Source organism: Trachemys scripta, chromosome 19 (genome assembly GCF_013100865.1).
Source record: "Trachemys scripta elegans isolate TJP31775 chromosome 19, CAS_Tse_1.0, whole genome shotgun sequence".
NCBI lineage: Eukaryota > Metazoa > Chordata > Testudines > Emydidae > Trachemys > Trachemys scripta.
The window spans coordinates 8,747,628-8,770,818 of NC_048316.1; the positions used below are offsets into that span (position 1 = coordinate 8,747,628).

A 23,191-nucleotide genomic window follows, 5' to 3' on the forward strand; every position below is an offset into this window, starting at 1 on the left:
GCTCAGAGCTCCCGTCTAACTCGGATGGCTACCTGGGGATCAGACACAGATGAGCCCCACGCACAGTACGAATAGCAGCCGGCTGGCTTCACAACGGTTTAACTCCCTCTTCCCTCCAGCCTCTCCCCCCACGCTGCGGCAGGGAAACGGATTCCTTCTGCTCAGATAAACCCAGAGACCTGGGTGCTTTTGGTTTTGGTTTTCAGTTGAAAGTCCAGCCTGGCAGAGATTACTGGCTTGGCAGAGAGACACTTAATGCGCTGTATGTCAACTCAGCTCCTCAACCAACCACGAGACGCTCCGCGCTCTGGCAGCGAGAGAGAGATGTTGATTTCAAAGGCTTTAAAAAAAACAACCTGCCCCCTTTTTATGGAGTGATCAAAGGGTGGGAGCTGACGTTACACAGAGAATTATTTAAGCTCATCTCTTGGAAGGACACAACCTGAAATTCCCTGGCGAGGACTGTGATCAAACGCCATGTTATGTCTTCCACTCTCCCTAGCCCTGCCACAGCACTCCAGCCCTATCTGGCTAAACTACAAGAGCAATGAGCTAGACAGTCTCAGCTCACAGAGACATTGAAGGGACAAGGTGGACGCTGTTCCCCTATTGGCCTTCAGCCAGCACTGCTCTAAAGTCTTCCCACTCTGGAGGCCTGGATTCATCGATTTCAGGCCACCAGTGAAATGAGTTGGGAGGCCTCAACCTGACCCCTGAAGGGTGGCTGGGCCCAGAGCAGAGCACTGCCGGTGAAGACTGAGGTGCAGAGCTGCAGGAGGGGCAGGACTGTTGTACCAGAGGTTGCTGGGAATCGGTAGGGCAGAGCTGTGGGGGAGCTCCAGAACTGGACTGGCAGGGCAGGACGGAGGCGCACAGGCAGAGCGGCGTGTGGACTGCAGGGAAGCTGGCACAGCCTAGGTGCATTCAGCTTTGCTGTAGCCAGCATTATCCGCCCCTCACTTTCAGCGGCGCTAGCCCCACACCTCACCTTTACAGAGGAGTCAGGAGAGAGCAGCCCAGGGACACGCTGCTCTGAGCTGCCTAGACACTGCTGGCAGCTCCCTGCCTCCAGGCGAGTTTTGGTGAAGCTTGCCCAGTCCAGCTCAGGGACGGACACTGGAGTGTGGACTCCCACTGTGGGCCTGTCCCCACGCCTACTGTAGTCAGTGAGAAGACACTCCCTGACCCCCCTTGACCGCAGAGGGGTTTGGCTCAGGCCCTTAAAATCCAGTCCGGGTCTGTCACCCTCTGTGGCCTATGTTGAGCGGGCTGCTGGTTTCAAGCCCATTGGCATCAATTGTCCCCAGACTTGAGAGAAGCACTGGGGGTCGCATGGGCCGAAGACACTGGGCTACCCTCTCCCACTTAAAGGGGACCCCCCCAGGCTGGGGCAGGCAGGCCAAGACATGCAGGAGGCTGTCTCTGGGGCTAAACAGAGGCCTGTGCTGTCCAGGACTGTTGATCCGGCAGCTTTCACTCACTGTCTCTAAAGGCTGCACGCAGCCATCAGCCCCACACCCTGCCCCAGTGCTGCTCAGAGGAGGCCTGCAGCCGGGATCGCCCCGAAACCTGGCCGAGCAGGGCCTCAGCAAAGAGATATTTCCCCAGGTGCCCAGTGCTGAGTTAATGGCAACCAAGGGCCTGACCCCAACAGAGTCCCGGGGGCAGTGGCGAGGCAGCTGGGCCCGTGCCTCAGGAACCGCTCTGTCTCCTCACGCCTCTCTCAAGCCTGGGCCCTTTGAAGTGTGAAATTAAAGCAGTGATAAATCTCCTAGCCCAGGCCTATTAGGTGGTGTCAACTTTCATTACCGCTAACTACAAAGACGAAGGGGGTGGGTGCCAGGTGCTGTTGATGAGAAATGAGCGTGGGCAAGCTGCTCTCCCCTCCCACGAGGGCAGGAGAGGAGCCTCCCAACTCCCATCGCAGAGCCATTCGCCTGCCATGATACAGAGCGAGGAGCAGCCAACTTCCATGCATGGGGGGATTGCTAGGAGACTCGGTGAAGCCTTTAAAATACACTTGCCGTACAACAGGCCAAAAACGCCAGGATGGGGGGAGGAAGAAACCCTGCCAAAGAGGCTGCTCTTTCGGCGACCCCAGGGGGGTTACACCTGGGCACACCACAGGCGGCTCCAAGCAGCAGGCGATGTAGCTTGCTGTTATACCTAGCCCCAGCGGGGCGGTGGGGGGGATGAGAGAGAGCGAGAAGGCATCCACATTCCAGTCACAAACCATGAGCTCTGGACATTTGCCTTTGGATCACGCAATATAAACTCCATGTGTGAGGAAGTCCAAGCCCTCCCTGCCCATCCCCTCCCATTCCTCACACCCTTCTGCCCCCCAGAACCAGAGGGAACAGAGCTTCCTACCCTCCTCACAAGGTCCCGTCCTGGAAACCTCGATGGCCTTCTTCTGCTGGCAGGAAGCCACCTGCAGCTCGCACGGGCTGTCGTAGGTGACGCCGTCGCTGCCACACACCTGGGAGAAGGGCTGCCTCTCGCAGCGCGGGCACACGCACTGCCCGCCCACACACTTGCTCCCGAAGGCACAGACGGCGCTGCCGCACGACTCTAGGGGGAGGGGGCAAGTGAGAGGAGAACGGGGAGGGAGAGAGAAGCAGCATGAGATCCAGCAGAAAGCCTCCCGTTGCAATCGTCAGCCTGGGCAGTGTCGGAGGGCTATGCCCTCAGAGAGGGCCTGGCTGCTGATTGCTTCATCACCGGCTTAACCCATCCCTGAACGGGCTCAGGACAGAAGAAACTGGGGTTCCCACGGCAGAGTCCTAAGCACCCACAGCTCCCGAAAGTCAGCGGGTGTCGCAGGTAGCCAGCTCCTGCAGACATCAGGCCAACGGTGCATTCTGGTTCTAAGCACTGAATGACTCTCTCTAGGCACCCACGGTTCCATATCCGCAGCAGCCGGAGCCCAGCCTTGCAGTCCCCGATGCTGACGGGGCATCCCATGCTGCCCTTCCATCTCACTCAGGTTTCCACTCTGAAACGTATCCGTTAGCTCCCTGTCCCCGCTCAGCTGGGACATGTCAGTCCCAGCTGTAGAGAGAGAGATTATTTGGTCCAGTGCATCATTTGTTCTAATGTAGCATTTCATCGGAACGTTTAGTTCATTTGGAAATTAGCACAGACTGTTCTGGGCTGGGCCAAAGTGCATGGGGGTGGGGAGAGAGGCGGGGTAGGGAGAGCAGAAGATCAGGTAGAAACTAACCTGTGAGGGGGGAAGAAAAAAGAAACCAAAAAAGGGGCACGCTGACCAAACAGGAACATGGTACAGCTGTGTTTAAAGACAGCTGTAGATTGCAAGGTGCTAGCATGGCTTCCCTGTTCAGCCCGGCACCTTCCCTGCCAAGGTTGCAGTTAGTATTTCAATAAGGTTGATTAAGCTTTGTGACACCCATAAGGGGAGGTATTACCCTCGTATCGTGGCGGGGGAAACTGAGGCACACTGGGATTGTGGCTGAGATTTTCAAAGCCGGCTAAGGGATTTGGATGCCCCGTTCCCATTCAGATGGATGGGAAGTGTGAATCTATTTGTTATTCTAATTTGTATTATCATAGCCCTAGGAGCCCTCCTCAGGGACCATGACAGCCGAGGTGGCTTCAAAAGGCTAAGCATTAGGGTCTTGCCCCAGATCTCAGTGGCAGAGCTGGCAAGGACCCTGTTAGTACTGGGCTACTACAAGACGCTATAGGCTGCTTACAGCCTTGGCGTCTACCAAGTCCATCTGCCCTGCAGGGTGATGCCCATTGAAGAAGATTCAGCTCCTGTTCGAAAATAGAAAAAAACCCAAACCCCTATGGCTGAGATTTCCAAGCTGACCAAGGGACTGAGACACGTAACTCATTCATGGTAATGTGTCTAAATCCCTAATCAGCTTTGAAAGTTTCAACCGAAGGATTTGAAGCCTGTTTGAGGATGGCTCTCATGAACGAAATAAAGAAATCTCTGTCCAAACTGGGCAGGGAAACTGTTAGAACCAACTGGGCTAGACAGACGTCGGCTCCAATGCCTTTGGGTGCATTGGACCTGAGCAGGCAAAGGACCTGAGGAGGCAAAAATGGCTGTGGCTAGCTTGGTTCAAGCTCCAGCACAGAGACAGCCTGGGTGTAACAAATCAAGGAAATTCCTTCTGCCAGCCTATTGCCCGATATCTATCTGCTCCACCAGGGCCTGCAGACATGATTGCCAACGGTGGCTAGTGATCTTGGATGCCTTCATTTCTGGGTGCTCAAGTTGACATACCTTAAAGGGGCCTGGTTTTTAGAAAGTGCCTAGCATCTGCCCTCTGAAAATTGGGCCTCTTGAAGATGTCTCAAGTTGCTCCCCCCGTCCCCCAAATGGAGGCACCCAAAGTCATTGATCACTGGCGACAATTAAGTTATTTTCTTCCTTGGATCAAAACCTCTTTGGATTTTATTCTTTTCCCCAGGGGAGGGTGGAACTGACGTGACACAAAGGGTTAAGAAAGGAATGTGGAGGCAGGGGGCAAGGATAGGTGCCCCTGCAAACTCACTGCAGTCTCCTTGCGCAGCCACCTGGATGTTGGTCTGCTGCGTGCACGCCCGGACGTGGAGCTCGCACTCGCTGCCGTAGGTGTTCCCGTCCGTGCCGCAGACCGGCTGGGAGGAGGAGACACATTCTGTTGGGCACACGCACCTGCCCGTCTCCGCCTCGCAGATGGCACCGAACTGACACTTGCTACACCGGTCTGCAGGAATCAAAATAGAAAGGGACAAGAAACCAAGAGAGAAAGTCAAGTCACTAAGCACTGACACCGAGAACAAGGCCCTGCAGAATAATCCACGGGCTCATTATCCCAAAGGCGTGCCGTGTCAACGCTCCAGGCAAGGAGGGGTTAACAGCGCTGTACTCCTTCGCTGCCATGCGAAATGGGGAGAGGACAGCTAGTACAGGAAGATTAGCCTGGAGAGGGGATCATCGCTTAAGGCCATCCCGGCTTTGTCTGTGCAGAGCACTGCCCGATAATCGCCCTCCATTGCTCTAGCATGGCTACAGCACAGAGCCTGCTCGTTGTTACCACCATGGCATCTAGAACTGCTCTGACAGCCTGAGCCCAAACCCACCGAGGCGAACGGGAAAAGTCCCACGGACTCCAATGGGCATTGGATCAGGCCCAGAGCTTGGAACTGAAACCAGACCCAGGCAAAAAGCCACCCGGCTTCAGGTCTCGTGGCACAAGTTTTTCCACCCACGGAAACGATCACAGTGTTGCAAATGGAGGGCGGAGACTTTGTGCTGGAGAGGGAGAGGGGAAAAAAGGCCCCAATCCTCAGCTGGGATAAATGAGTGCAGCTGCCCGAGTATCCCAGGTATAGGATTTCAGAAGAAGTATTGTATATCCCTATAGCAATTTTCAACTCAAAGCACTTTACAAGCTAGCAAGACCCATAAAGATATGCAGCCACCTCTGGGGTGGAACACAGCAGCATTTTAACAGTGCACAGCAACACTCTAGGTCAGATTTGGGCAGCAAGTCCAAGGGGAATTCAGGCAGAAGAGTGAAATTAACCCCATGGTAACAGGATTAGACACTCATAATAGGGATCGTCAATGCCCGCGAGGGAACAGGCAAAGAAAAATAATGAAAAGATAAATGGGTGGGTTCCCCAGCTGGTGTAAATCAGTGTTGCTCCATGGAGATTTACGCCAGTGGAGGATCTGGCCCATTGTTCTACGTATTTCTCAATGTTCTGCGGGGACATCGTTAACCCTTTAACTGCCACAGCCAAAGTTAACAGACCAGGTGTGTCTAGACCACGTGCGCTCACTGTAGAGCTGAGCGCGGTGTCTGTAGCACTCTCCTGCTTCTGTGGGAGTGGAGGGCGGGGAAGGACCCATTGCCGCCGAGACACTCCAGAGACTGGCGCATGATAGAGAGTCTCTCCTATGAGGCCAGCGCGTACATAACTGAACAGCTCTGCGGGCCAAGGCTGAACACGAGAGGGGTGCTGGAGGGGAGAGAGCTGAACGTCCCGAGAGTCATGGGAGCACCAGAGATAGCTGCATGAGTAACCTCTTCAGCAGCATCCATCAACACCTGCCTCCGACCCCAAGCTCTGCCTCCACTCTAGACTCCAGGGGGCATGGGGGGACTGAAGGGGTGAAGCAGCTGTCTCTGAACCCAGTGTCAAGAGAGCAGTCAAATGCCATCCAATCCCCCTACCCTGCCCTCCAGACACTCACAGGGAGCCCCAGTGAGTATGGTGGGGGCCGGAAGGAGCAGGGTGGGCAGAGAAGGAAGGAGACGCACTCGGAGGCAGAGAGGCTTAGCCGTAAAACCCATCAGGGCCGGGGTAATTAGGATGAAATGTTACCGGAGTTATATGCCATTACAGCTCTAAACAGGGCTGGAGCGAGTGCAGGGCCAGTGCAGTTACAAAGGCTGATAAATGAGTCCTGGTATCAGCAGCCACAGAGAGACAAGGCTACAACCCAAGCAGCTTGCAAATCTCCTGGAGGCAACATCTGGGAGATCTGCAGGGGAGCGGGGTGGCTGGGCAGGGGTTAGGCGACAGGGCTGTGGAAATGAGGGGGAAGGGAGGTTTTATCTTAGGTTCTAGATCCTGGGTGCTTCTGGAGCCAGTTACTCCCAGCGGAAGGTGGGGCTGGTGCTGCTCGGTGGGGCAGTCCCACTTTCCCAGCCCACTCCAATCCTGCACCCTGCCGTTTGCAGAAGCTAACAAGGGGCGTGTCATTTAGCCAAACCCACTTGTCAGCCCCACCCTCACCCTACCCACCCTCCATTGAGAAAAGCAGGGCTGGTCTTCTCTCTAGAGCCTGACTGACACAGACTAGGCGAGCACTCTACCCCATAGGGCTGGGGGGGGCTGCAGGGGGTTGAACCCCATTTTCCGGGAATGTACAGATCAGAACCCCCTGGAATGCTGTGAAAAAGAGAGATCACCCCACAACAGCCACCGCAGCCCACAGCGAGGCAAAGAACAGCCCGCAGCCAGTCTGGGCAGCCGGGCCACCAGCTCTTGCTTTGTGCCTCAAGCCAGCGAGTCATGGCTGTCACTTGGAAGGCATTGTCCCAATGCAGACGCTGCGCATCCCTGGCCTCAGGCCACAGCGTGGTGTGTTGCGGGCCCCAAGGATTATTTTGGGTTCCATTGAGTTCCTGTAGGACAGGCTCAGAGGGCCCAGACTCTGCCCTGCATTTGCAGGGTCATCATGGAGATACGGCAGCAGGAGACGATGGGGGCTGCACCAGGGGCAGCTGCAGGAGGCTGAAACGCAGGCTGGATTCCCAGGATGAAAAGACTCTTGGTGAGTCAAGCTCCGGCTTCAGGCAGAGACCAGCCAACCTCAACAAGAGGAGCCACTGACTCCCTGGGATGGAACACCCCTAAAACATGCCTGTGGATCCCCAGGTCCCAGCTTAGCCCCGTCCATAGCAACACCAAGGAGAGGGCTGCACAAAGCCCGGGCAACTGCCCCACTGCTCTAGCAGCAGCTCTAAGTGCGGAGGAGAAGAGCAAAGTCTCAAGGCCAGGCCTGGGAATTCCATGGGAACAGGGAGTTGCTTTGAGGGATGGTGTCCCATGTGTCACAGAAAGCTCTAAACTCATGTCCAAGTGCAATAAACCCCTCTCAAGGCTCTGGCAGCATCGTGACCTGCCGAGCCCCCTCCTTCTGGTTTATCAGGATGTCCCCAGGACTGGATGTGTTTGTAATTCATAGTGACACGTCATCTCCCTCTCCCCCTATACGTTGTCTGCATGACGCATGTACCTCCCCAGCACACGCAGTCCTTCACTGCAGGTGAGCCCAGAGCCAGCCAGCACCTCTGCTGTCATGGCCCTTGTGCATTCAGTGATTCACCGGCTAACTTCCTCTTTCAGAGGAGCATCCCCTCCCCCCCTCCATTCGATTCACCAGGAATTTGGCTCGAGGAAGATTTTTCTCATTTTACTTTCGCGCAGCAGCTGTTGCTTTGGATGCGTGGGGGGAAAGATGCGAAAAAAGCCCAAACCCGTGACTGGTTAGCATGAGCTGTCGGCTGGGATGTTTCTATCTATAGCCTGCCATTTCCTGCCCACTGGTGGGTTTCAGAAGTGGGTAGAGAGGCACTCGAAGGCAGGATCTATGGGAAGATAGGACCATGGGCGTGCGGGAAATTTCTTCCTGAGTCCCAGGAAGTCAGGGGCCGTTTATGCCCTAAAGCAGGGGTGTTTATATCCCTTTTACATGACAATCATCTCTCAGGTAACTGCAGATATTCTTAATGCACATATCAATGCCTAATCTGCTTCTGAAGCCTCCGGAACTCATTGCTATCCTATAGCAGTGAGTTCCATGGGTGAACTGTGCACACACGTCCCTCTTTTCTAAGCATTAAATTTAAATTTCCTTTCATCATAGTAAGCGTCCCTCCTGCATAACGCAGAGCTGCCATCTGTGCAGAGAGCAGTGATCCTATGCTCAGAAACTAAACAGCCAGCTGAACTTTGGCTGTGGCACTTTGCATACCTTCCATAACCGCTCGCCCCCCCGCCCCCGGTCATGGAGTATATAGCTGGGCATTAGCTCATGATAACCCCTGGAGCGTAGCATACAAGCATTCAGACTGCAAGCAGGATGACCCTAGTTTGTCATCAACACAGTTGGCTAAATCCCGCCTAAGCAACCTCCCTGACTTCAGTAGGGTGGCGGGGTTGGAACTGAGAGCAGATCACGGCTGAGGGACATAGAGCGCTAGGATTAAGGGACAGGGAGGGACAGCCATCCCTGGGCATTTGGTTTTTTCTTGTGGTGCATTCCAAAAGGTGCAGGAAAGGCCTTTACGAGATGCAGCAGGTGGATGGAGTGCAAGTGCTCAATTATTCCTCCCAAGGCAGAGAAATGCCCTTTAATTGGATAAGGGGTGTACGCATTAGCTGGGGGGTGGAGGACCGAGCGAGATGGATGGTTTCTCTCGAACAGGGGCAGAGGGATGCATTTTGTAATTAAATCTGGACACCCCCACCCCCGCTACCTCCAGAAGAGAGACAAAGGGGGAGCAAGTTGCTCAGACAGCTTCTCCCGCATCTCGGCCCCAGCCGCTCCTGGGCAGCTCCCCCACTGTTCAAACTTTTGTAGCAGCTAATTGTCCTGCCTCAGACTGGTAAAGCAGCCAGGGCGGGCTTTGCGCAGGGAAGCGATGTACATGCATATTTCCCCTAGATGCTCCCTCCCATACCTCTATAGGGAGAAAGGGAAAATCACCACCCAGATTGGTTCCTTTCCCCAAATCAACCCCTTCTGCCGAAACTCTGTTATTTTTAAGCCATTGGAAGGTGAAGGAATAACCTTCCCGAGTGACAGGTACCAGTGAACTGCGTCATTCTCTCTGCTCGCCGGGGGGCCTGCTGATTTCATTGCCGTCTGCGTGGGCAGTGGGTGATCTAAGCGGGCACTTGCCTGGCAAGGGGAACAGCAGACACAGGCTCTGCTCCAGCCCCAAACCAAAGAAACGCTCCTGGGGTGAGAAACGGATCGTTTCTGCACAAAGCACACTGCAGCAGGCAGCGCTGGGGGCTTCTGCTGCACAGAGATTTCATTCAGCCTGGATCCAGCTTGACTCTCAAGTAACTACGGATGCTTTGATTAACAGCCACAGCCACCTGCTCTGCAGCCGATTCCACCTCCTTTCCACGCACCTCAGCGTCCTTTGCAACGCCTTTCAGTTCAGTTAGCCTAGCGAGCCACCCAGGATGGGGGAAACTGAGGCCCAGGGGAAGCAAAGCAGCAAAATCAGGAACAGAACCCAGGAGTCCTGACTCCTAATGCTTATTCTACCTGTAGGCAATGTTCCTATTGACTCACTCTTTCCAAGAGCAACCTCCCGTGTTCAGCCTATCCCCACCCAGCTCAGTCCACCATTAGCAGCCCCCCTGCACTTTCTACAGCAGGAGGCGCTATGCCTGGATTACAGGGAAAGCCTCAGTGCTTTTAGGAACAATCTGAACACTTTGCTTCGTCCCCAGGCTAGGCAGGAGATTCCATCCCGCGGGGATGAGAGTAACCTCTCTCATCAGGAATATAACTTGCTGGAAGGGAAGCAAGGCGTTCCTTAGGATCCACAGTGGTTCAGTGGTGAGAGCACAGGGCTGGGAATCTAGACTCCTGGGTTCCATCCCTAGCTCTGCCAGTGACTCACTGCACGAAGCTGGGCAAGTCACATATCTGCGCTCTGCCTCAGTTTCCCCCTCTGTAAAACAAGGAGGCTCCTGCTACCGCACTGTGAGGGTTGGGAGGCTAAGGGCACTCCGTGTCTGCAAAGCATGTTGCATGCTCCAGGTGCAGGGGGTTAGAGGAATGCCCAGGCATCTCTCTTCACTGGACCCCTTTGTTCCTAGAGCTACTGTGGGGCCATCCCATGGGGTCAGCAGTCACGTGACCTAACACCTCACCCCACGCCAACTAGAGCTTCAGACTCCAACAGCAACCAGCACGGTGGGGCTGCAGTCTACCCGCAGGCCTGCTTGGAAGGGGCAGCCACCGGGCCCCACCCTTCACCACCATGGCCGGCGAAAAGGGCAGATTCTGGTGGGATGCCAGCGATTCAGGTCCTGTGGAGCGGAAAGTCCCATTGCCTGCTGGGGTGGCGTGGGATGAGATGGGGCTGCAGCAGATCAAGGACTTGGGAGTGGAAGAGACATGCTGGGGCTGGGTGGAAAAGTCTGCCTGACTGGGGTGGGGAGCATATGTGGGGAGGGTCACTTGCTCTGTGTCCCCATAACCCGCCCCTGCCAGTTAGTTCTGAGCCCTCCTACGCCTCCCCCCTCCTGGCTTCCAGGTTCTCCTTCCACAGAGCCCCACCCCACTCACCGCAAGGCCCTTTGTGCTTCACTTTGATCTCCTTCCTGAGGACGCAGGCCATGGCGTCCAGCTCGCAGGGGTTGCCGTAGGTGCGGTTGTCGCTGCCGCACACGGGGTCGTAGCGGCTGAGGCATACCTGCTGGCACTCGCACACCGCCTCCCGGTTCTTCACCACGCAGGTGGCCCCGAAGGTGCACTCCACACTCAGGCACGGGCTGGGCATGCCCAGGTCTGCACGGGGGCAGGAGAGAAAAAACAACACATCAGCCACTCCCCCTGCCGCGGCCACTCCCTATCCGGCAGGGAGCAGTCAAAGAGCAACGCCCGCGCGCCAGCCCCCGCCAGGACCGCGCGGACCCTGGGCGGAGGAAGTTATGATTGTGTCACAAACACACAGTGCTCCTGTCACCCCCCTTGAGATCGCATGCCACCCTGGCGGCCCCGGTCTGGTGCCTGTCCCATACAGCAGCAGAACACCCTCCTCCCAGGACCGGGCCCTGGTCGACCTCAACTCTCCCTCTGTTATAGCCACTGTGCAGATCACAACAGGACAGGGGGACGGAGATCCCAGAGGCTCAAAGAGGGACCATAACAGTCTGAAAGTCAGGGCGGAGCAAAATCCATCCTGCTAAAAGCCTTATACCTTCAAGTGAAACACATCCCTCGCCCCAGTACACGCGCACACACACACACACACACACACACACACACACCATCCTTCGTACCAGCACACAGAGCCCATCCCTCACACACACACACACCAACCCTCACACCAGCACACACACACAGAGCCCATCCCTCGCACCAGCACACATACAAAGACACACACACATATAGAGCCCATCCCTCGCACCAGCACACACACACACACACCAACCCTCGCACCAGCACACACAGAGCCCATCCCTTTGCACCAGCGTGCACACACACACACACAGAGTCCATCCCTCGCACCAGCACACATACAAACACATACACACATATAGAGCCCATCCCTTGCACCAGCACACACACACACCAACCCTCGCACCAGCACACACAGAGCCCATCCCTCGCACCAGCACACACTCACACAGACCATCCTCCACACCAACACACACAGATACACCCACTATCCCTTACTCCAAAACACACACACACACACACCCTCCCTCACACAAACATGCACACACACCGAGCCCATCCCTTGCACAAACATGCACACACACACAGAGCCCATCCCTCACACCAACACCCTCCCCCCCAGCGACTGTGTGTAGCAAGATCTAGCTTGCAATGGCACCGATACCTACATTAGGCTCTGATACACTGCGCTCCATCCTCGTCCCATCTCCTTCCTATTCTCACCCCCATCCTTTCATTAGGACGGGGGTGTGGTGGGAACCGGGGAGAGAGAATCACCCTCACTCCTCCCTGGACAGGTCGTTGCAGAGCTGCACTAGCCCAGGTTAAAATGCCAGAAACACGTGCAGCAGGGGGCCTGGGGCGGGCCAAACCGACTCACCCTAGTGGGTGCTGAGGCTTCCCTGGAGCATTGTTAGCCAATGCAGAGCGTGAAGGGCAGCCCTCCGGACTCTGCCCAAAGTGCAGGGCAGGAGGAGAGGCCAATGCATCTCTCGCCAGTCTGCGGGATCTCCAGACAGCTGCGTGTCGTGCTGCGAGTGGAGACGGGGTGCCGAGCCCATTCAGATGCAGAGAGCACCGAGCCCGACTATTCCTTCACCTGTGCAGTCCTTGCACCAGGGTAACTCACTGGCTCCGCTGCAGTGACTCCTGGTTTGCACCAGTGGCAGAAGCAAATCGGGCCCAGCATCCCTGTTCCACTGCAGACACCACGGTCGCCTGCCCCCGGGACTTTTCTATTTCGATTTTTGTTAAGGGAAGATCTGCGGTGCAGAAATCCACACTCGTAACCCCCTGGGCAGGCAGTGGGACAAACAGCAGGCTGCATTTCCTTCACCGCCCAGAAGCTGGCGCTCTGGTTTAGGCTGCTTACAGGCCAGGCCAGGCAGCTAAAGGCAGGACTGTGTTAACTGCTGGGGGAGAGCCGGCAGTCCAGCCAAGGGGGCGCTCCATGATACTCAAACCACCGCCCTGGGCAGCGAGGGGAGGGGAGAGAGAAGAAAGAAACTCGGTGTGAAACCCTGAAAAGGAAATGCGACGACAAGCCCAGCGGGGAAACGCAAGGTAGCAAAAGCCAGATGGATGCAACAGGGCACGCGGCGAGACGGACCCAAGCAAAACAAACACAGCGAGAACAGCACAGCCACAAACCAGCCCAGGGCGTGAAAGGCAAACTCCGCATGGAGAGCTGGGACGGGTTCCACCTGGAGACAGCCTGCCGGAGCCCCCCCTTTCTGACTGATGGGAAATCGAACCCCGGGGTGCCTCTGCACAAAGCCGGGGGGTGTCAATGGTTCAGAGTGACAGGACCAGGCATGTGCCTTTCAGTGCATGCTTCCTGCCAGCACCATGGAGAGATCCTGCCCATCAAGAAGCCAAGCTTGCCCCAGGCAGATGCTCCTGGCTCCAGCAGTGGAGAAGGAGCAGGAATGGAGGAGAGAGAGGGTCCCCACGTCTGGGGTGTCGCTCAGTTCCAGGCCTGCGATGGAGACAACTGCCAAGTGGGGTCTGGATTGAAGGGCTGGGCCGCAGGAGAGTCAGCCGAGGCTTCTCTCTCTCATCTCTAATACTCACTCGCCCCCCAATCCACACCCCCCCTCCAATTCTTCCTGCAGCCAGACGGTTTCCAAGCTTTTCCCCACGTGGTGCCGGTGCCTCTCTGCGGCGCCAGCAGGCCTGCTGACATCTCTTGCTTTGGTTTTCTCGTTTTTAAAGACATGCTTCCCATAACTGCGCCCGGAGTCATGCAGAGGCAGCGCGCTGAGATAGGAAAACGGCCTCTGCCCAGCACAATCAGGCTGAACGGGGAGCGGCTGGATGGGAGGATCACAGGCCTGGAGCGGGGAGACAGCTGCTCTGACATTTCTCAGCCCTCGAGCAATTCAGAGCTGCAGTGATGCAGCAAACAAGGTTCCCCGGGCAGTCTGATCCTCAGACTGACAGCTCCCCCCTCCGCCCCCGACCCCCACTGAAATCAATAGGGGTTTTTCCATTGGTTTCAATGGGAGCAGAAGCAGGCACTTCCATAGCACCTACCATCCAAGGACCTTGGAGTGTGTTAACAATCAATAGGTAATTATGACTCCCCACCACCACCATCACTTGAGAGTCCACATCTCCAATTTACAGGTGGGGCCATATCTCAAGGGACCAGATTGTCAATCATGTGACTTGCAGGAACCTGGCCACCCACTGTAGTGCCCAGAGGGGAGCTGAGCTCTTTTGAAAATCTGTCAAGTGGAAGAGCAGTAAATGGCTCCTGGGACCTGCCTCCGAGGCCACTGCTCTGACCGACTGCACTCCCTGCCTGTGTTTGCAGCATCCAAGGAGTTTCGACGCATCCCCCTGCCAGCCGGCTGGGCTGCCATCTACCGAGGCGCTGTGTTGGTGTGCTCCCAGGGAGAAACCCAAGACAGGAGAAGGCTCCTTCGCCAGACTGAAGGAGGATTTAAAAATCGGCACGTTGCAACGTGCATTGGGAGGCAGGCGGGGAGTTTTCATGTTCAGGGCGACACCATGCAGCACGCGCACTCCTTTCCACGCCCTGGGCTGCCTGGCGCGTACACGCACGCACACCCAAACGCGCGCTAAGGAGGGGGATGGGGGAAAGCACGGCAATCTCGGGCAGCCAGGAGTCCGCGACCATGCCTGAGCGGGACAAACAGAAAAATCAACCAGGAGCAGCCCGAATTGACTCATCGGCCGGGAAGAGGCACCCAGGTGGCTTGAGAAGGAGAACGGGGTTCTCAGCTCACACGGATGGTCAGGCAAAACAGCAGCTGCCCACAACAGAGCCTGCAGTTGTGTGGCCACCACCCCCAGCCCCCGTCCATCTCAGAGAAGGAGATGCAAACTGGAGCAAGCATTAAAAATACTCAGTTACACTGCAAGGCACTTTCATTCCAGGCAGGAAGTGGGTGGATTGGTAAAAAAATGTGGGAATCTTTCCATCCCAAGGGCTTTTAACTAAGGCCAGGGAGGAGGAGAGTGAGGGGGAGAAGAAGAGAGAGATTGACATCTGAGGGAATGCTGTTGGCTAAGGAGAAGGGTAGAAAGCAGACCTCTGAGCAGAGACATCCCGGTTGGGAGCGGTAGGGTGCTGTGCGGATGCACGTCCTTTCTCCAAACAGGCAATGCTGTAAAACACAAGACAGAGAGAAAGAGAGAAAGAAAGAGAGAAAGAAAAAGAAAAGGAGGAGGAGGAAAACAGACAGACACAACTACAGAGACCTTTCCTCTGCCCCCCCATCAAACCCTGCCTCTCCCAAATTCCTAACCCCCTCATCCCATCTCCCCTCACCTAGAGGCGGCTTTCAGCTCCTACCACCCTTGTTTGAAAGCCGAAAGGAACTTAAAAAAAGAATCCGTGATGGGCAGACTGGGCTATTTTGTCTGGCTTTGTTTCCTTCCCCGAGCAGCGGGGCTGAGAGTTCATTAGGCAGGTATCTGTGAAAGATTAAAGCATCATGTTGCCATGTTAATAGGCTGCCTTTCATTTCCTTCCCCTCCATAGGCTCTAGTTATGCTAAATCTTCTTCACTAGATGCTGGCCATCAGCGGCAATCTTCCTCCAGACGCTTGAGAGTTTGTAGGCAGCCCCGAAGGGGCTTTGATGTGCACAGCAGGGCATACGGCTGGATCCATGCTCCCTAAATCCCCCACTTTGGGCTGGTACCACTCCGCGGCTTCCGCCTGGCTGTAAAAGGAGATGCCCCCAGATTTCTGCAGGGAGGTTCCTATTCCCTGCCCCCACCTGGGCGCCCCCAGGGGAAGGGACGCTCTAGATCCCCGGGGCCTCTCCCTTGCTCCCTATAGTGGAGACAGGAGGGAACATCAGGGATTGTAATGGGGATATGCAGGTGGGTGGGGGCACATGGAGGTATTTCCTTAGTACCAGTCTCTGCAGAGCAGGTCCAGCACAGACAGCATGTAGCCGGCTTCCCCCACACTGTCCTCCAGTGCGCCTCCACCCTGACCGGGCGGGACCCCATCTCTACGTCCCTGCAGCGACCCACGCTGCGGAGAAGAGGCAGGACTCAGGCAGAATGAATCTACAGGAGATTCTTTATGGAGGCTGGATCTCTAGCTCCCTTCTGGAGCAGAACGGGGCTGCCACACGGACTGAAATCTCCAAGTCTTGGCCGACCAAGCATCCAACTCTGCTTCAGCTCTCATGCTTAGCGTCACCTCGCAATGTCTCCCTAAGCCCTGGCCAGCACTGCCAGAAAGGAGAAGCTCGTGCTGGTGAGCGTGCTAGCCAAGACTGCACTGAGATCGCTACCTCATTCTACGCAGGTCACTTCTGGTCTGGTGCTGGGTTTGAACTGCTGCCCTGGAGGTGGAAGTCTCCACCTCGCACAGGGCAGGCAGCAGCTGAGGGAAGGAGTGGGCTGACGTGGAAGGAGAAGGCCTATGGTGTGACTACACTGCAGAGTGGTTTGCTAGGAGGCAGAACTGAGCTGTCGCATGGATTGAGATCTCCAAGTCTTGGCTGAGCAACCATCAAACTCTGCTTCATCTCTCGCCCTAGATTTTATTTACTTTCCATCCCACGAGCACATGCTCTTGAAAGGAACAGTGTGTGGGCCTGCTCTCCTGGCTGGCTGCATGGCCTGCAGGGAGAGGAGGAAAGGGAAAGCCATCAAATGAAGGAGAATCAAAACAGGAGGAGGAGAGAAGCTGCCCTGTATGGGATCGGGCAGGGTCGAGACAAGAATTGCAGAATCTGCCGAACGTTTGTTGCCAGGAGCCAGCAAGGAACAGACATGCTGAGATCCTGTTCTCACTGATGGTGGTATAAATCTGGAGTGACTCCACTGAAGCTAGCAGAGCTGCTCCAGATTTACATCCTAACAGCCCATTCAGAAGGGCTGAGCTATCAGGGTTTGATTCCAAGCCCATTGGAATCAATGGAAAGACTTCAACTCTCTTCAATGGGCTTTGGAACCCAAAGAACGGAACTTGAGAAGCAGCCCAATGGGGGGAAGGAAGGAATATAGCTGGGGGAAGGAAAACAAAGTCTAGGGCTGCTGACTGTCACAATTTTAGCGCAAGTCTTGCAGTAGTTGCTGTCTTACCTAAAGCTCCAGCTCCTGGAATCCTGTGAATATGTGAGAATCTATTCGTTCACTCGAAAAAGAATAGCGAGTTTCTAGTCTTCGTGGTTGCAGAGAAAAACTTGAAAAAGTGACTCCTCATGGTTCAACAACCAGAAAAGCTCCCCAAGCACAGATTAAAAAAAAATATCCCATGATTCTATTATGCCAATCTGTGACTGACAAATGATTTTTAAGCTGCCAGGGTTGGTAATATTGAGACTCTGACACCAGGAGCGCAAAGCCAGCCAAACAGTCCCGAAAAAGCGGGGTTCATCTAAGAATCTTCTCAAAAGGTTTGATACGATACAAGAGCAGTTCGAAGATACACCTGTATTTTTTTCTCAAATAAATTAAAGACAACCTGAAATCAGCAATTCTTCCAATTGATGCCAGTCAGTGGGCTGACTGTGGTTAGCCCATCCAGTTTCCTGGGCAACAGCTGAATTTCGTACCCGGTGGCTTCCACAGCCATAGAAACCCAGGCCCCCATCCTATCCCACAAACCAGATCTCTTAAAATAGCCTTCATCAGAAGGTCAAAAGACCCCCCAGCTCCTACCCAGAATGAGACAAACACAGACGAGACCATCAGAGAGGAGCAGCACTGGGAAGAGTTCCTCATGGCGGGCACCTAGAGCTGAGAAAGGCTGGAAAGCATGGCAGGGATAGCAATGAAAGGGACTTGGGAGACTGGCACTACCCCAGGAGGCGGGATGGGCAATGAGAGCTGCTTCTGAGTTGGGTGATACAGCGTGTGCGCCTGGCAGGGAGCAGGTGGATGGGGGACATGGACCGAACACTCAAGATGCTTCTTGTTATTATTGTAAGCACTTTTTTCCCCTCCGTTACAGGACACATCGGACGCAGACGACACCGGAGCAGAGAGGGAGAGAGAAACGGCAGCAATGGAGAGAGAGGAGAGAGACAGATGGTACTTGGGATCAGGCAAAAGGAAGAAGAGGAGGAGGGGCTGGATCTTACTGTAGGTCATGAAGGGGAAGAAGGGCTGCCTAGTGGCTACAGGGACATGGACACGACTTACCCCTGGCGCCGGGACAGCACGGCTCCTCCTCTGCCCTGTTATGTGTGAAAGCAGGAAGGGGCGTGGGGCATTTTCCTGCTGGGGGTGGGTAGCAAAGGAGGCGGGGGGAGATGCACGGGTACAAACAGGACCGCCGCGGTGCCGCTTACCACAAGGGCCCTCGTGCTTCACGGGGATGGCGGCTTTCTGCTGGCACTCCGCCTTCTGGCGCTCGCAGTCGTTGCTGTAGGTCCGGCTGTCCCTGGCACAGACGGGCCGGTAGGCGCCGTCGCAGGCGATGCGGTCGCAGGAGCAGCGGGCGGTGCCGCGGCGGTTGAGGCACACGGCGTTGAACTTGCACTCGGCCTGGCACTTGTCTGGAACGGAAAGAGGGAGGCGCCGCTTACACAGGAGTTGGGCTAGCTGGCATTGAGCTGCTAGCAAGGCTCCCAACTTGGGGGGGTGCAGCAATGGGAGGGGGCCTGTTGCCAAGGGGACCCCGGTGGGGAATAGGCTGAGGACCACGGATCTATCGCATGCTATAAGGAAGAGACCTGGGAAGAGGGGACCACAAGCCTGAGGAAAAGCTCAGGTTCACCGGCCGTTTGCTGGCTCCGCTCTAAGGTGGCTGCTGATCTCCAGAGCGACTCCCAGGAGCCCTGCGGAAGGACCAGCTGGGCGAGTTCAGAGAGACCGAGGCCTCTGTTCAATTTTATCTGAGCCTCCCAAGCTCAGGGGTGTTCAGGTCAATCCTCCTGGGTACAGCCCAGCTCCCACTGATGGACGGATGTGTAGATTCGGAAGCAACAGTCCCCTCCCCACCCACCAGGATTATTGAGTCTTCTCTGCTGCCCCTAGTGCCAGGGCCACCAGAAGACTGGATTCCCTACCCAGTCTGGGCCCACTTGGCCCCTGCTCTAGCAGTGACCAACACCAGATTCTTCGCGGGGTCAGTGGGGCCAGATGACAAAGGTGGGGATACGCTGAGAAGGGGCAGTTTCCCTGTCCAAGTGCAGCAGGTTTAGCGGGGCAGGGGAGTGTCTCATTCCCCTAGGCAGCACCCACTGACGGGGCACCCCAGGGGAGGAAACAGGCATCCTGTAACCCGAGCTCCCTGCTGTCAGGCACGTCGCTGAGAGGTACTTACCCTGAGACTGGCAGTTCCCCGAACGCACCTTCTGGATCTCCAGCCCCCGGATGGCGCCCGACCGCCCCATGACGCACTCGTTGTTGTAGGTCACCCCGTCGTCGCCACACACAGGGTCCCTCTTCGGAGGGCAGTTTTCAGGCCGGGAGAGCAGGTCTGCTCTGCGAGTGCGGGGGTTTACCCGGCACACCCGGTTCATGTCATTGAGAGTGCTCCTGCAAGGGTCTGCACACACAACGGAGGGCAAAGGAGAAGGGAGGTCTCAGACTGGCACAGCCATCTCCAGGGGCAGTCCACGCCCAGCAGGGTCAGGCCATTCTAAGCCTAGCTCCACCATATCCCAGTCCAGCTCTTAGCTGCACTGGTGCTCCCTTCTCTCTTGGTCTCTGCAAGGCTCTGCTGAAGTAAGACCCAGCCTCCAGATGGAGAGAGCCTGGGGATTCATGGTGACAAGAAAGCTTTGCTGACAAATTCAGGGGCTGAGGGTTCGGCCCAGACAGTCACTGGCCCAGTCACTCATGGCCAGGAGTATGTGCAGAAGCAAGTGAGACTTGAGTAGCACCAAGGTGAGCCAGGATGGTCTAACCCTCCCCCCTGACAGCCTTGCCAATGCATCTGAACCCTGGCCTGCAGCGCTCTTGAAACAGCTAGGGTTGGCAACCCTCCAGGATTGTCCTGGACTCTCCAGGAATTAGATGATATCTTGTGGTAGAACCTCCAGGAACACGTCCAACCAAAATTGGCAACTCCGCTGGTGTCCCTTGATCCACACCTGGCTGTAGAGCCTGTTGACATCCCAGCCCAAGTCCTCCTGCCAGCTGTGCCCACTGGTATTCAAGCTCCGGGGCCAGATGGCTACTAAGACAAGACTAAGATCAAACTTATTTCAACTGAGAGAGGAGCTTTGGGAGCTCAAGGGTCAACCTCCCAACCCCTTTCCCCCAACACACCACGGGTGGGGAGAGCTGCTCCTCTGTCAGAGCCCCGGCCTTCTCGGGGAGAAGTCTTCTATCCTTTTAGCCAAGGCAGACAGGACTCCCTCTAGAGCCAGGCTAATATGGTTCCTTAATATGCTCACGGGTCCTCTCCATAGAACCACACTGGAAGGGACCTGGAGAGCGCATGCATCCAGCCTCCCAGCTGAGGTCGGCTTGACCACTCCTGGTGGCGACTGTCTGACCTTCTCCTGAGGTGCTCTGAGCTGCCGGGGGCACTCGCTGCTCAGTTTTACAACCTTCCCATCTGCTCCCTGCCCTGGGCAGCTGGGTTGGGAAATCCAGGCCTTTGAGGGAAGATCCCTGAGGACAGGCAACGCGCTGCCTTCCCCCTGACATAATCTGGGCTTATCCGGATCACCTTTGCCGCTGAGCCGTGCTCACTTTAGCATACTAAATACACGGGCAAAACAGGTGCCATCTATGTGCTAATCAGGGGGTGGGGGAGAGATAGCTCAGTGGTTGAGCATTGGCCTGCTAAATGCAGGGTTGTGAGTCCAATCCTTGAGGGGGCCATGCAGAGATCTAGGGTAAAAATCTGTCTGGGGATTGGTCCTGCTTTGAGCAGGGGGTTGGACTAGATGACCTCCTGAGGTCCCTTCCAACCCATATGTTCTAAGTCCTGGGCTTTTTAGTTCCTTTTTTGTTTTGTTTTTTGCCAAGTCCAAATACCTGGACAGCACCGAGGCATTTTCAGCCGTAATTGTAGATACAGGATTGAATTTTTCTCCCCTTTTAATCGGAACACACTGAAATCCCTGCATGCCCTACAATCCCCCAAGGCTCTGGCACGACATGGGGTGAAACCCAGTAGTAACATATTCCCCTGCCGTCTGGGAGAACCCCCACGCCCCTCCCCAGAGCTGGCCCAATACAGAGCTACAGCTCAGCTCTTTGCTTGCTCCATTTTAGTCAGCACAGAGACTAAGTAGGAGCCCAGCCTGTTCCCCACCAGGGTCATCCCCCACAGCAACAGTTTTCAGACCATGCTCCAAAGACCACAGAGCACTGACTGGGGATCTGTAAGGAGCTGGCTGGTCCCATGGGGCTGGCTTTTCCTCCTGCTTTCTTTCCAGATCCTAACGCCCCCCCGTTTCCTCTAGGGCTGGATCCAAAGCTCATCTGGGTCAGTGGAAGGACTTTGGATTGGGACCCTAGTGTTGTTTTTCCAGGTACGCGATCATGGTAGCTGCCGCTTGCATGCCAGGGGGTTGCATATAGGAAGGGAGGTGGGGCTCCCACAACAGTGACTAGGGGTTCATCTACACAGCAAAAAAAAGACCCACAGCAGCGAGTCTCGGAGCCCGGGTCAACTGACGGGGGCTGGTGCTGCAGGGCTACAAATAGCAGCGTAGACATTTGGGCTTGGGCTGCAATCCAGGGTTTGAACCTGGCAAGAGGGGGAGGGTCTCGGAGCCGGAGCCTGACCGTCTCGACAGTGATCATTTCAGCCCCGCCGTGTGAGCCCCACAAGCTGACCCCAGCATTGAGACTCGCTGCCGCTGGGTTTTTTAGCTGTGTGGACTAACGCTAGCACCGCAGGCAGGGGAACAAGCCTCCTCTGTTCAGGTGCGGCCCACGTGACGAAAAGGTTTGCGAATACCCTGCCTCCCCTGGGCCGAAATGGCCTCCCACTGCCCTTGGCCCCTGGTTTCACCGCTCCGCAGCTTTCGCCATTAGGAACCGGTTCCCAGCGCTCAGCCTGGATGCTTACTTCGCTCAACAGCATCGTGTTACTTCCCTCCCCCCCCCCGAATTCCCCTGGGGGTTTACACACCGCGAAGCACCTGCAGACAGGTCTGCTCCTTTAGGACCCAATCCTGCCAGGGAACTGGTGGGGGCCGAAGTCAACCATGACCTTGCGTCACTGGCTCCTAGTTCTTCTCTTTCCTCCTCCGCCAGCCCCTCCAGCCCTTGAATCGCTCGTGTTGCTCTTCTCTGAATCCCCTTCCATTGCGCGAGCTCCTCCTAACGCTCAGCTGTCCGGGTGCCCTCTGGAGAGTCCTCCCTGGCCCCTCCTAGCTCCCAGACACACATGCCCCCTGCCCCCTCCTGGGGGGATTTTGTGACCTCACGGCAACTTGGTGGACTGCAAAAATGAACAGCTCTCCCGGTGTCTTGCCTCCCCCCGCCCCAATCACAGATGGGGTATCTAGCATGTCCTTACCAACCTGGTGCTTTTCCTAATTAATACGGTCACTTTTAATTACAAAGCTGCACAGCAGTAATTATACATGACGGAAGCCGTCCTGGGCAGTGACAGGGCTAGGCATCCTCCCTGGGGATCGGTGTCACGCTGCGTGACTGATGGGTTCCTTTCATTAGGGGAAGTGGCCTGTTTCTTCAAGGCCTGTGACCTCGGCTGCTGGAGATGCGGTTTGGCAGGAGAGGCCTGCAGCCAATTCAGGGCAGGGGGGGGAGAAGGGGCGTCAGAGGCTGCAGCCACTTTTCGGATCATTAGCGATAGGCCTGTGTGCCCAGCCACTAGGGACTGAAGCTCTGTATGAACTGCTGTGAAGACTGTCTCCTTCCCAAGCCAGATGGACGGGGCATGAGAAGGGGAGAAAGAGGAGCTACTCCAGTATAAACCACTGTCCCAGCTCTTGTACTGGGGAGCCACCAACCCCTGCTCTAGGGAACCCACTGGCCTGGCTCTGGTCCTGAGGTGGTCCTCTGCTATAGTCTCAGCTGGAGTCTGGGCTTCTCCGTGTCCCAGCTCACACACTAGGCAGCGGCTTCCTACTGCCCAGACCCCATTTCCTTAGTGTGATGGAAAGCCGTCCGTCAGGTACCCCCTCCTCCCAGCCCCGGTGCCAGCCTGCCCCCCTGACAAGCCCTTGGAAAGGAACGGAGGGCCCCGTGGAAATTCGAAGAGACAGTAACTTCAGATGGCAGGGCGCGGCCGAACCGACTGGACGCTGGGTGCGATGGTTTTGCGCGGAGCTTTTCCTGTTCTCCGCTGCTTAGA

At 56.0% G+C, this 23,191-nt stretch overlaps 1 protein-coding gene across 7 annotated transcripts in view; it reads right to left on the bottom strand.

The window, feature by feature from the left end:
• AGRN (agrin) overlaps positions 1-23,191 on the bottom strand; it is a 224,232-nt gene that overhangs the window by 45,856 nt on the left and 155,185 nt on the right. For all 7 annotated transcript variants that reach the window (XM_034753064.1, XM_034753062.1, XM_034753068.1 and 4 more), the window contains 5 exons: positions 19,229-19,453; positions 18,252-18,458; positions 10,850-11,071; positions 4,530-4,724; positions 2,371-2,571 (listed from right to left, as the gene is read on the bottom strand). In XM_034753064.1, the coding sequence (XP_034608955.1) occupies positions 2,371-2,571; positions 4,530-4,724; positions 10,850-11,071; positions 18,252-18,458; positions 19,229-19,453 (1,050 nt within the window). The remainder of the gene's footprint in view (positions 1-2,370; positions 2,572-4,529; positions 4,725-10,849; positions 11,072-18,251; positions 18,459-19,228; positions 19,454-23,191) is intronic.